Source organism: Bubalus bubalis, chromosome 8, assembly GCF_019923935.1.
Source record: "Bubalus bubalis isolate 160015118507 breed Murrah chromosome 8, NDDB_SH_1, whole genome shotgun sequence".
Taxonomy (NCBI): domain Eukaryota; kingdom Metazoa; phylum Chordata; class Mammalia; order Artiodactyla; family Bovidae; genus Bubalus; species Bubalus bubalis.
Window position 1 is genome coordinate 68,083,666 of NC_059164.1, and position 13,079 is coordinate 68,096,744.

The 13,079-nt window shown below is 39.1% G+C and overlaps 1 protein-coding gene across 1 annotated transcript in view; it reads left to right on the forward strand.

The window, feature by feature from the left end:
* The first annotated feature begins 735 nt into the window (after nt 1-735).
* HIBADH (3-hydroxyisobutyrate dehydrogenase) overlaps nt 736-13,079 on the forward strand; it is a 109,901-nt gene continuing 97,557 nt past the window's right edge. Inside the window, exons 1-2 of the mRNA XM_006066076.4 lie at nt 736-941; nt 11,463-11,623. Of these exons, the coding sequence (XP_006066138.1) occupies nt 851-941; nt 11,463-11,623 (252 nt within the window). The 5' untranslated portion in view covers nt 736-850. The remainder of the gene's footprint in view (nt 942-11,462; nt 11,624-13,079) is intronic.

Genomic DNA, 13,079 nt, shown 5'->3' on the forward strand with positions numbered 1-13,079 from the left:
TCTCAAAAGTCTTCTCCAACATCACAGTTCAAAAGCATCAATTCTGGCGCTCAGCTTTTTTTAAATTAAATGGATGCAGAATTTTCAAACATTAGAGAAATGTATATTTGAGGAGCAAGTTGCTAGCAATTCTATACTTCGAAGAAAACAGTATTGTTTTCCTACAATTTTTCAAATTTGTGGAGAAACTATTCGGCAAATTAAAATAAACTGAGTCTGGTAAAGTTACTGCATTCATGGTAGATTTCTGCGCAATGAATAGACACTAAAAACACAAATGCTAACATCAAGAGGCCCACGTTTTATTGAAGTTAAAAAGGGATCACTGTTCTTGGAAAGCATGGGAATTTCTGCTCTTGTTTAAATACTGCAGCAGCTTCCGCGAGCCAAAGTTCCGTCCTTGTCTGCATGGGAGCAACACGTGCAGTTTTGAGGGGCAGGTGTTGCAAGGAGGCGCTGTGTGACAGCCACCACCTCCCACACGACCTCCGCGTTTTGGTAAACAAGGAGACTCCAACCCGCAGTCCGTAAATAAGGGAGGAACTTGGGGGCGGGATCATGGAGGTATGCGCCCTCCTATTGGTGGTTCACAAAGGACGGAGAGACCTGGGATTTCTGATTGATCTCTTTCCCTGTCTGTAAGGTGATTGACGGCGCTTGTCCCACCGGGCCACGCCTCTCGGCTCCGTGCTCCTCCCCTCGCGGGTAGGTGTCCACCCTGAGCAGCAGAGCGCGTGCGCCAGCGGCCCCACGCCACAGCCGAGCCCGCCCGCCGTACCACGCACCCTGCCAGTCAGTGGGTGAGCAGGGAGCCGCGGAGGTCACTGTGGGGAGGCGGGGCGGGGGCAGCATGGCAGCCTCCTTACGGCTCCGTGGAGCCGCCTCCGGCCTCCGGTATTGGAGCCGCCGGCAGCCTCCGGCAGTGGCCAGCCTTGCAGCGGGTAAGAACCTCGCTCCTTCTTCCCCCGTCCCTACTTCGGTCGCCCGCTTCTCGCTCCATGATCGGAAGAGGTTTTTTCACCGGAGGCGCTGCGATTAGATCGGGGCTTAAAACCCAACATTTTGGCTGGTTCCAAGGCCTAGGCTCTTCTGCGGCCGCGGCTCGCGCCGCCAGTGCGTCTCCCAACTCTCCCCACCTGGATCTGTATGAATAGGGTTTAGCGTCCTTCTGGGACTTAGTAATGCGAAGAGCTTGGGCTAAAGGGAGGAGTGTTTGGGTCCGATTCGTGTCTCTTTAGAGTTAGGACTCTGAGGACAATTGGAGGCCCCAGCCCCACGGGCGACCCCGTACCCACGCCGGTGACCCCTGGCCTTGCAGCGCTGGCTGGCCTTTCAACGCCCTGGGTGGGCGCGCCTTCTGGCCGCAGGACCTGATTTTTGTTAAACTACGTTAACTGTTTCAGATGTTTTTACACAAATGGAGTCTATACAAACCAGATGATCAGTCTTTCCAGCAAAGTTTTAAGTCACCTTTGGGTGGCCAGGCGGGCTCCTTACCCTTCCCCCCAGCCCTCCAAGTTTTCTGTAACTGTGCCACCTGAAGATGGCACTTCTGTCCATTTATTAACCAGAATACTTTCTGTGTCCTTAAAATTGTGGCCCGAAGCTGTCCTGCTTCCGTCACCGTCCACCCTCCGTATCATTATAACTTATGGAAGCTAACCATCGATTTAGGAAGAAACAGGTTTTTTTAGACCCACAGAGAACTAATAGTCTTTTCATTTTTCAGAGGAAAGAACCTAAAGCCTCTCAGATAAGTGAATTAGGATATTACAACAGGACCTAGAAGGTAGTCCTTGGTTCTTCCTGATTCCTGCATGTTTCTTCTACAGCAGGATTCCTGTGTAACTGAAAAATTGGTTGGTTTGTGCGGACTCTGCCATTGTCTTCCTGTAAAATTTTTTAGTTTTGACAGTGTACTGTTTAACACTCTCATACTTGAGAGTTTTGAGAAAGCCTTGGTATTAATTTTTTTCTGATCCTCACTGAAAAAAAATATAGCAGGCTGAGAATTGAGTTCTTAACAGACTCCCTTTCTATCCCTCAGTAAAAACCTAAGCAAAAGAGTGGATTTCCTCTCTGGTTTGAAAAAAGAAAGCTCCTTGTGATGAGAGAAAACAGATGTCTGATACAGAATCACACTAATAAGATACAAACTCACAGAATTTGTCAAACTTGAGTGTAACCACTGCTTGATCTACATCTGTTGAACTACAGACAATGCCTCCCACGTTGGAGATATTAAAAAAAAACAACACTTTTCTGCAGTAGTAAATGTAGCACCAGTTTTCAGATGAATGTGTGATTCTTTCAGTTTTGATTAGTCAGAGAAGACATATGTGCTGTTTAGTGGTTTTACAAGGTGTTCTAATGATATTTTAATGAACCCTTGAAGTACCTTTTAGAGTTAGGAAAGTTCTTAAAATTCATGGAAGAGGAGTCAGAGGCCTTTGACTATAATAAATGCTTCTCTAGACTGGAAAGGCCTACCTTGAAACATTGATAGACTACTTTGGCATATAATGTTGTTTACCCAAATACATTGTAATAATATAGATATATGACAAATTTTGAATTTTTTTTTTGGTGTGTGTGTGTGATGATTGTTTAAAATGCTTCAGTATTCTTACTCCGGAATTGTTTTAAATGTTTCTGTTAATTTACTACAAAAGTGTTAACTTTTTTGATGTTGGAGTCTTAAAAATTACATGCCAATTTGGAGTCTAGGGACATTAAGAAAAACAGCCAAGTTCAAATAGTAACATTATTTAGTGTTCTAAATTCTGTAGGCTGTTTGTCTCCATGGTATGTTTAACATGTTTATATCATGTGGAGGGTAATATTATAAAGATCTGTACAGTTATTTACAGTTTGAGAAAAATAAGATCTAGTAGTTACTGGTTAATAGCATATCTTAATTTTAATATTTAAAGCATTAAAAAGGAAATAAAAAAATGAGAAGCATTAAACAACCATACATAACTGTTGCATCACCATTTAATAAAAGTAAGTTTTGTGTTTTATCTTAAAAGGCAATTAAATTTAGTTTCAGACTTCTTTGTACAGACAAAAAAATTACAGATGTTGACCCTCTACAGCCATTGTGATTCACTAACAAGTACAAGTAAAAATAAATTTGTAACAGATCATCTTAAAGTGACCACCTGAGCAAAACTGGAATGGGAAAATTAGCCAGAATTATAGACAGAAATGGGAATACATTTCTTTATTATTGACGCTGTGTGTGTATGAAATCTGCTTTAACTCCTTGTGTAAATAAGACTAATGGCATTTTTTTTTCTCTTTGCATTAGCTTCTAGGGTTGCACACGAAGCTCTGAGAAGCTGCACATGACCTTGGGACCAAAAGTTGACCTTAAAATTGCATAAGGAAAATACAATTGACCTTTGAACAAAATGGGTTTGAACTGCAAGGGTCAGCTTACAAATGGATTTTTTTCAATGAATTTGTACTACAGTTGGTTTAATCTGCAGATTTGGAACCATGGATGTAGAGGGCCAACTACAAATTATATTTGGATTTTGTGAGGAGCATCACAAAACCCCCACTTGTTCAGAGGTCAACTGTATTTCTAAAATAACTTGATCCAAATAATAAAGGCCTTTATAGAGTCACTATCCTTAGTCTAGTAATAATTAGCATTAAAGCAAAAGGAATGCTTATGACATAATATGTGATAAAGTAGGACACCAAGTTGTATATACAACATGTCTCATGATATAATGTAAAAAATGCATTCAGAAGACTGGTCAGGCTATACAAAAAGCTAACTGGTTATTTTTGTGTAGTGAAATGAACTTTTTCCCTTATGACTTTTATTAGTTGTTGTTCAGTTGCTAAGTCATGTCTGATTCTTTGTGGCCCCATGGACTGTAGCACACCAGGCTCATCTGTCCATGGGATTCTCAAGGCAAAAATACTGGAGTGTTGCCATTTCCTTCTCCAGGGGATCTTCACAACCCAGGGATCTAACCTGTGTCTCCTGCATTGGCAGGCAGATTCTTTATCACTGAGCCACTACCGAAGCACCTTTTTCATACTTGACGGTTTTCTACAATGAATTACTTTGATGCAAGGAAAAAAAAACTTTTGGAAATATAAAATAATTAACCTCTTACCAATTTTTGCATTTTTATACTTGGAGTAGCCTGATTTGGGTTGATAGTGTTAATAAGATATGGATAATTTTGTCCATGTCCCATTGGAGAAAGAGGTCATAACCTGTAAATTTACAGCTATCAATTTAGAGTTGAACTTTGCCAAATTTTCTGGCTATTTATTCCTCCTATGTGGTGGTACTGAGAATCACAGAGGTTTGCTGATTAGATACAATCGTTTCTTTAATCTCTATTTCATTTCCTAGTACATGTTCATATTTTTCAGAGCTTCTCTAAATCTTTTACTCAGTGTTACCAGTCTGTGAACAGTCAGTTGCAGAGAGATGGCAGTACATAAGTGGTTTAAATAATGTGGAGCTTGACTCTAGGTCTGGGAGGAAAGGATTTGGAGAGTAAACCTGAAATGTTTGTTTAATGGTTGCTGCAGTACCAATTAAATTAATTCTTTGCTGGATCCATTTTATCATTATCTTTTGTTTTAGCATTGATTTTTATCCCCATTTGATGAAACCTCTCTCTAGTTAGTAATTCATTCATATAACATGAAACAAACTGTGTGCCACCAGGGCACATTTTATTATAGAAGTAGTTATAAAAGTTGTTTTACCATATGCACATGGTAAAAACTCAAAATGTGATAGAATGAAAAGTGAAACTCTGTGCCATCAGTCCAACTCTCTAGCTGTAACTGCTGTTTCTTATGTATCTTACAGAAATTTGAAATAATTTAATGCATATGTATTCTTTTTTTCTGACTTCTTACTTCCTTGGTGGCTCAGGAGTAAAGAATCTGCCTGCAATGCAGCAGATGTGGGTTTGGTCCCTGCGTCGGGAAGATCACCTGGAGAAGGAAAGGGCAACCCACTCTAGGATTCTTGACTGGGAAATCCCATGGAAGAGAACGGGAAGATCACCTGGAGAAGGAAAGGGCAACCCACTCTAGTATTCTTGACTGGGAAATCCCATGGACAGGGAAGCCTGGCGGGCTATAGTCCCTGGGATCTCAGAAGAGTCAGACACGAATTAGCAACTAAACAGCAATTCCTTTTTTCTCCTCAAACACTATATGTTACTACATATAATGTTCTGAATCTTGCTTTTTTGCCTTAACATATCCTGGAGATTTTTCCCTTATACTTTTAGATAGATAGACCATGTTCTTACGAACATTACATAATATTTCATTGTGTTGATTTTCTATGAAATATTAAGGGCCCTATTAATGTATATTTAGTTATATAAATTAAATGTCCTATTAATATGTATTCAGTTCAGTTTAGTTGCTCAGTCATGTCTGACTCTTTGCAACCCCATGAACCACAGCACACCAGGCCTCCCTGTCCATTGCCAACTCCCGGAGTTCACTCAAACTCATGTCCATCGAGGCAGTAATGCCATCCGACCATCTCATCCTCTGTCGTCCCCTTCTCCTCCTGCCCTCAATCTTTCCCAGCATCAGGGTCTTTTCCAATGAGTCAGCTCTTCGCCTCAGGTGGTGAAAATATTGGAGTTTCAGCTTCAAAATCAGTCCTTCTAATGAATACCCAGGACTGATCTCCTTTATGATGGACTGGTTGGATCTCCTTGCAGTGCAAGGGACTCTCAAGAGTCTTCTCCAACACCACAGTTCAAAAGCATCAATTCTTCAGCGCTCAGCTTTCTTTACGGTCCAACTCTCACATCCACACATGACCACAGGAAAAACCATAGCCTTGACTAGATGGACCTTTGTTGATAAAGTATTGTCTCTGCTTTTTAATATGCTGTCTAGTTGGTCATAACTTTCTTTCCAAGGAGTAAGCGTCTTTTAATTTTATGGCTGCAGTCACCATCTGCAGTATTAGTTATTTATAATTTTTCTGTTGTTACAAACATTCCTATAGTAAATTACATTTTTGTGTTTTTCAGAGTTTATATATAGTAGGAGTCAGCACACTGTGGCCCAACAGCTGAACCTCTGTTTTTGTAAATAAAGCTATATTGGAAAATAAGCACAACCACTTGTTTTTATATTGTCTATGGCTGCTTTGAAACTGTAGTGGATGAGTAGAATAGTTGTGACAGAGGCCTGTGGCCCCAGACTGAAATTCTTTACCCCTCACCCTTTAGGAAAAAGTGTCCTGACCCCTTACATATAGTGTATATTCCTAGAAATGTAATTCCTGTTTCAAAGAGTATGCACATTTTAAATTTAAATTTTATAGTGAGGTTCAAATGTAGATCTTTTTTTCAAATTGCTGTCTAGGGTTGACATAAAATACAATTCTACTGTGTACAAGAGTATATGTGTTTATCAGGAATAACCAGTGTGCGTTTTATCAGAGAAACAATTGTCCAGCTGATAGGTGAAAATGATACTACATTGCTTTTTTTGCATTATTCTAATTATGACAGAAGTTGAACATTTTTTAAAAGTTTTTTTGGGTATATTCTGTTAACTGTCATTTTGTGATTTTGGCATACTTGAAAACAATGGGTTATTTAAATTTTTCTTATAGATTTTAAAGTTATTTGCATATAAAGTAAAATAGCCCTATATCTATCTTGTGTTTCAAGTGTTCTTCCTAGTTATTTGTGTTTGGTCATGTTTTTGATTTTTTTTTTTTTGTATATAGATTTGGTAAGTTTTTCCCCTGTGTTTTTTCATGAAAAACTTCAAACATAAAGTATTGAAAGAATAGTGCCACGAACATCTATGTACTCTTTGCTTAGTGTCGATAGTTGTTAACCTTTTGCCAGGTTTGCTTTATTTCTTTCCAAACATGTTCATATCCCACCTGTATTATTTGAAAGTAAAATGCAGATGCCATGACACTTTAAACCCTAAATGATTCAGCGTGAATCTCTTAAGAACTGTCTCCTACATAACCAAATTACCACTATCTCAATTAGTGGGCTGCCCTGGTGGCCCAACGGTAGAGAATCTACCTGCCAATGCAGGAGACATGTGTTCGATCCCTAGGTCAGGAAGATGCAAAGATCCCTAGGTCAGGGTTGCAAAAGGAAATGGCAACCCACTCCAGTATTCTTGCTTGGGAAAATTCCATGGACAGTGGAGCCTGGCGGACTGCAGTTCATGGGGTTGCAAGGAGTCAGACATGACTTAGTGACTAAACAACAACAACAAGGCAATTAGAACTTCCTGGTATCATCCTAATGTACAGCTTATATATAAAATTTCATAATTTTCCTTAGAATGTCTTAATGCTTCCTTGGCACCTCCCCAGTCCAGATCCATCCATATTTCACATGTTGCATTTGGTTGATATATCACGTTAGTATCTTTGGACTGAGGAATGTCTTCTCTTGGTTGTTTTTTTGTGAACATGTTGACTTTTTAAAAACAGCTTTATTGCAATATAGTTGACCTACAATAAACTACACATCTTTAACGTGGAGAGTTTGATGGGTTTCAACATGTGAGAAACCATCATGACAATCAAGATAGAGAACATATCCATTCACCCCTTTCCTGCCGATTCCCTCATTCCCCTGCATACGCAGGTTTCTATAATTGTACATTGTCACTGGCTAGATAAATCCTAGCTTAAGAGTCATTTTTTGTTTCAGTCCTTTAAAGATGGTGCTCTCCTATTTTCTCACTCATTTTGATTCTGACAGTAAATCTGCCTTCATTCTTATCTTTGCTCCTCTGTACGTAATGCCTTTTTTTCTGTTGGTTGCTTTTGAACGTTTTGATTATGACATGTCTTGTTGCAGTTTTTTTCTTGTTTCTCGTGTTGGAGTTCATTGAGCTTGGCTGCGTGGGGTTTTGGTTTTCATCAGATTTGGAAATTTTTCCCATTAGTTCTTCACATACTTTTCCTGTCCCCACTTTGCTTTCCTCTCCTTTGAGGATTCCAGTTTTGTTGTATATTTGGCTGGTTGAAGCTGTCTCACGGCTCACTGATGGGTTTTGTTTGTTTTTTTTTTAATTCTTTTTTCTCTCTCTGTATTGTGTTTTGGATAGTTTATTGCTTTGTTTTTAAAGTCTTTTCTTCCAGTACTACTTCCATTATTACATTATAATAAGGCCTATTACTGTGTCCTTTTATTACTGTATTTGAAATATTTTTCATATCTGTGTTTTCTATGGCACCACCCTTTATTAGTTCTGAACTTAACTGTGGACTGAATGTTTGCAGCCCTCCAAAATTCATGTGATGAAATCCTAATCCCCACTGTGATAGTATTAGGAGCTGAGGCCTTTGGGAAATAACTGGGTTATAAGGTTGGAACCCTCAAAATGGGATTAGTGTCCTAAACAGAGGCAGGAGAGCCTGTGTTCTCTCTCTGCTCTCCAGAGATACAAGAAAATGGGTCATCTACAAGCCAGGAAGTGGGCTTTCACAGATACTGAATCTGTTGCCTACCTCATCTTGGACTGCCCCAGCTCCAGGTCTGTTAGAAATAAATACCTGTCATTTAAGCCACACAATCTCCTTGCCTGGAGAATCCCAGGGGCGGGGAAGTCTGGTGGGCTGCTGTCTTTGGGGTCGCACAGAGTCAGACACGACTGAAGCGACTTAGCAGCAGCAGCAAGCCACACAATCTATGGTTTATTTGTTACAGCAGCTGGAATGGACTGAGACTTTAGATAGTCACTTATATATTGGTCTTTCTGCCTCCAGGCTGCTCTTACAGTTTAGTTTTTGTACACTGCTGCTCTGTTTCTCTCCTTTTAAAGCATGCGTTGATCAGGTCATTTATCTCACTCAGCCCTTTCAGTAACTACCTGTTTTAGTCTGTTTAGGCTGCTATAAATAAATACCACAGACTGGGTGGCTTATAAACAATAGAAAACTATTTCTCACAGTTCTGGAGGTTGGGAAGTCCAGAACCAGCGTGTTGGTATATTTAGTGTCAAGTGAGGGCTCACTTCTTGGTTCAAGGACAGCCATCTTTTCCCTGTGTCCTCACAGGGTGGAAGGAGACAAGGGTGCTCCCTGTGGCCTCTTTTGTAAAGGCATTAATGCCATCCTGAGGGTTCTTCCGTCAGGATCTAATAATCATTGCCTCAAGGCCCCACCTCCAAATACCCTCACATTGGAGGTAATTTTTTCAACATAGAAATTTGGGGGTCACCAAACATTCAGTCTGTGGTACCACTACTTGCTTACAGAAAGTGAAAGTGTTAGTCGCTCTATGGTGTCCGACTCTATGCAGCCCCATGGGCTGTAGCCCAACAGGCTCCTCTGTCCATGAGATTCTCCAGGCAAAAATACTGGAGTGGGTTGCCAAAATACAGTCAAATTGTTTATAGCATACTTTCCAGCCATGTTATGGTTGCATTTTTTTCTTTCAATCTTAATCTTGCTCTTTTGTTTCTGTGTGTGTCCTGTAGGAAGAGTGGATGGTAGTTAAAAATGAAGAACCCAGAGTCAGATTGGCTGGATTTGAATCTTGGCATTACAACAACTTGAATCTGTGCATTTTATTTAAACTAAGTGTCAGGGACCTGAACTGGAAGATAGGCTTAATGATGGGATGTAATGACGGTGCTGTTTATCAAGTGCTTAGTACAGTGTCTGGCATGTAATAAAATTGCCACAACTATTAACTTTTATTATTCATGTTTGCTTGACTTTCCTGTTTGCTTGCATACACTCGTATGCATACTCATTCCTTTTTTGTATGGAACTCCCTTTGTTTCTACTCTCATTCCATTTGAAAGCCTACCCATGCTAAAATACTCAGCTCACATGCTGTTTTTTTCAAGTTCTCCTTTAGTATCAGCATTGTTTTTCATACTTTATCTTTGGCTTTCATGTTTTAGTGTCTGTGTATCTAGTTGTCTTCTTGTGTTTTAAGCTGGTTGAAAGCAAGGACTGTATGTCATTTGTGTCTTTGATGGCATCTGGCATGGTACAAATGATTGCTTCATGTTTATTGAATGTGTAATAAATCATGGTTCTACTTTGCCATAGTTATTGTTTGACTTAGAGTGAGTTGCCTGTTAAAATTAACTGCATTTAAATAATAATATTTCTAGTTTCTAATGTTTTTAGTTAAATTATACCTTTTCAAGCTTAACACAGTAGTCAGGCACGCTAGTTACTAGTATTTATGAGAGTTCTCTTACAAAGTATACTTAATATCAAAATAAAAATTCAGTGAGGAGTCATTTCTCTGTCATTAAACCCCTTGTGAACCAGAAAGTTAGGCACAGGACTCCTGTCATGCCCAGAATGTTAAACTCAGCACTAGTAAGGTGGTGATGCATAGAAAGCACACCCATCTTTAATGGAAATGGTAGAGACAGACATGGAGTTTGTGGGAATTAAACATGCTTCTGACCCAAGATGACCTCTTTTTCTTAAGCATTAGGGCTTCGAATAATCTGCTTTTAGGAAATCTCATTACATTGAGATTAAGTTGAAGGAAGAGCAGGGATCCATCAGTTGAGAGGATCTGAAACTTAAAAAGCGTTACTGTGATTAGTCATTATACACTTTACTAAACACTACACAGTTTTAAAACCGGAGTCCTTGAAAGAAAAAGAAATAATAAAGCTGGGAAATGATAGGAGAAAAGGCAAGTGGAATTATTTTGCTTTCTTCTTTCACTGGAGTGTGAACTTTTGGAGGGCAAGGACCATATCATAGAACTTCATGCAGTAAATACTTCTTGAATGGAGTAGTAACACCGTCTAATGCGGAGCTTCTCTGCTGTCTTGCAAAAAGCATTACCTTGAGTTGTATGCCCCAGTGTGACTTCACAAAGTCTTTTATGAAAAGAAAGAAAATAAAATCAAAAACTATATACAGATTTTTAAGAACAGTTTTCTTTTTCTGTGAGTGAAAATGTCTCTTCTCTGAAAGTGCCTGGAGTTGTTAGCCCAAGGTCCTGAGACTGTTTCCGTTGTCATGGAAGCGTCCCCCTGGTCTCATTAGGACCCCGTTTATAAACTGGTGACTTTTAAGTTGAAATACATTCTTCTGGGTTCAGCATTTTATTCAATCATTTTTTTATACCATCGGAGGAAGTAGTTTCAATAAATGTGAAGGTGGGAAGCTAAAAAGTTTTTCCATTCTTGGTGCTTGTCCAAGATACAGGTTTTATTGAATACTTGCAGTTTTTTTGTACACATTTTTAAAGAAGATAATATAGACAAGAGAATTTAGGATACTTCATTTAACAGGCAACGTAAATAATAGGTACATGGTAACATTATTAAGTTTATTGTTAAAATAGTAAAGGGATGTTGTAGAGGTAGAAAAATTTATGATTATTCCTAGAGAACTGTATATTCAGAAGTGAATATTTAAAATATTTAAAATAAAACATTGTCTGCTCCTGTTAAAAATAATGTGTTGAAATCAGTGTGTTCTAGGTCAATGGCTTCTAAGACTCCAGTTGGATTTATTGGAGTTGGCAACATGGGGAATCCAATGGCAAAAAATCTCATGAAACATGGCTATCCACTTATTATTTATGATGTGTTCCCTGATGCTTGCAAAGAGTTTCTAGATGCAGGTGAACAGGTAAGGCCTTTTCTTAAATTTCGTTTAAGATATTGATGTTTAAAAATGTTTTTCAGATTTTGATATTTGACATTCAAGTAAGTAATAGCTGCTTGGAAGTATACATGATGGATTTGTAAAGTTAACTCATTGTTAATTTTATTTCTTTATATGTAAGATTACATATGTATATATTATATAATATGTAAAATACATGTACACACACACACACACACACACACACACGGGAGACTGTGTACTAGTAACCAAATTGAGAGGTTCCCCCACAAGATACGCAGGAAATTCTTCTTGTACAAGGTGTAGAGTGGTAATTGAGAACTGGATGCAATCCCAGAGCTGGGTGAATACTAAAAAATACTGAAAAATATAGAAAACAGTTAGAGAACAAATAAACTTCTAAATAACAGACTTGAAATAAATACTGAGAAGACGCAGTGTGTATGCAAAGAGCAGGTTTAGGTAACGGAGGCCGTGTGTAGAACTGGATATCCTCTGTCTCCTTCTCCCTTGAGGTTTGTGTGCCAGATGGGGGTGGCTGCAGTGTTGTCTGAGGATGGGTGAGTATCATGTCGGGACTTCTCAGGGCCGGGTTGCGGCTGCGTATGCCCATATAGTCTCTGGATGCTGACAGTGTGCTTCCAGTGCAGCAGGTTACTGATGCTCTTAAGTAGCTTAGGGACTTAGACTTGCTGGAGAGGTTTGATCAGTTCTTTGTTCTGGGACAGGTTGGCCATTACCATCTTTAAGGGTGGACAGGAGTTCCAAGTTGATACTCAGTCTGGGGTGAATTAATTGTTTTTTTCAGGAGTTGAATATTACTTTTTGGGATAACACATCTATTTGATGTTGGCACTTTCCAATAGTTTATGTATTTATTTGTAAAAATAACAATGGTACATAATCTCTAAACAGAGGAAATATCTATTAAATACAGAATTTAATCAAAGTAACAATAGGAAATTCTTTTGGCATTTTGGAGCTAATGTTCCAGATGTTTTCGTGCGTGTGTGTGTTTATGAAAAATCCCATGAATTCCTCTTCCTCTTCCTACCCCTTCTAGTAATAGAGAGGTAGAAATTGAATGGAAGCTGATTTACCGTGGACTGGCAAAGCAGATGCTTAGGGCCTTTCAGATTGTTTCTAATGCCCTTACTCTTCCCTCTGTTCCTGTAGCACTGAACAGATTGCCTGTGGAGAACTGAAACGTTCATCATCCTTTTGTGAATCTCTTTGTTGCTGCTTCCCAGATTGCAGGAGCTTTTTGATGCTCTGCCTAAATTGCCTTGTACTCTGAAGAGTGTGAGGCATTCCCTAACAAAATTCTGATTTTTTTAGTGTTGCTAATTTTGGGTAGATGTGAAGGAAGGTTACCTTAACAATAAGACTTATACTTGAATGAAGGAGACATTTACATTTTAAAAGGGAGAGAGAAGAAACAATATTTAATGAGTACCTA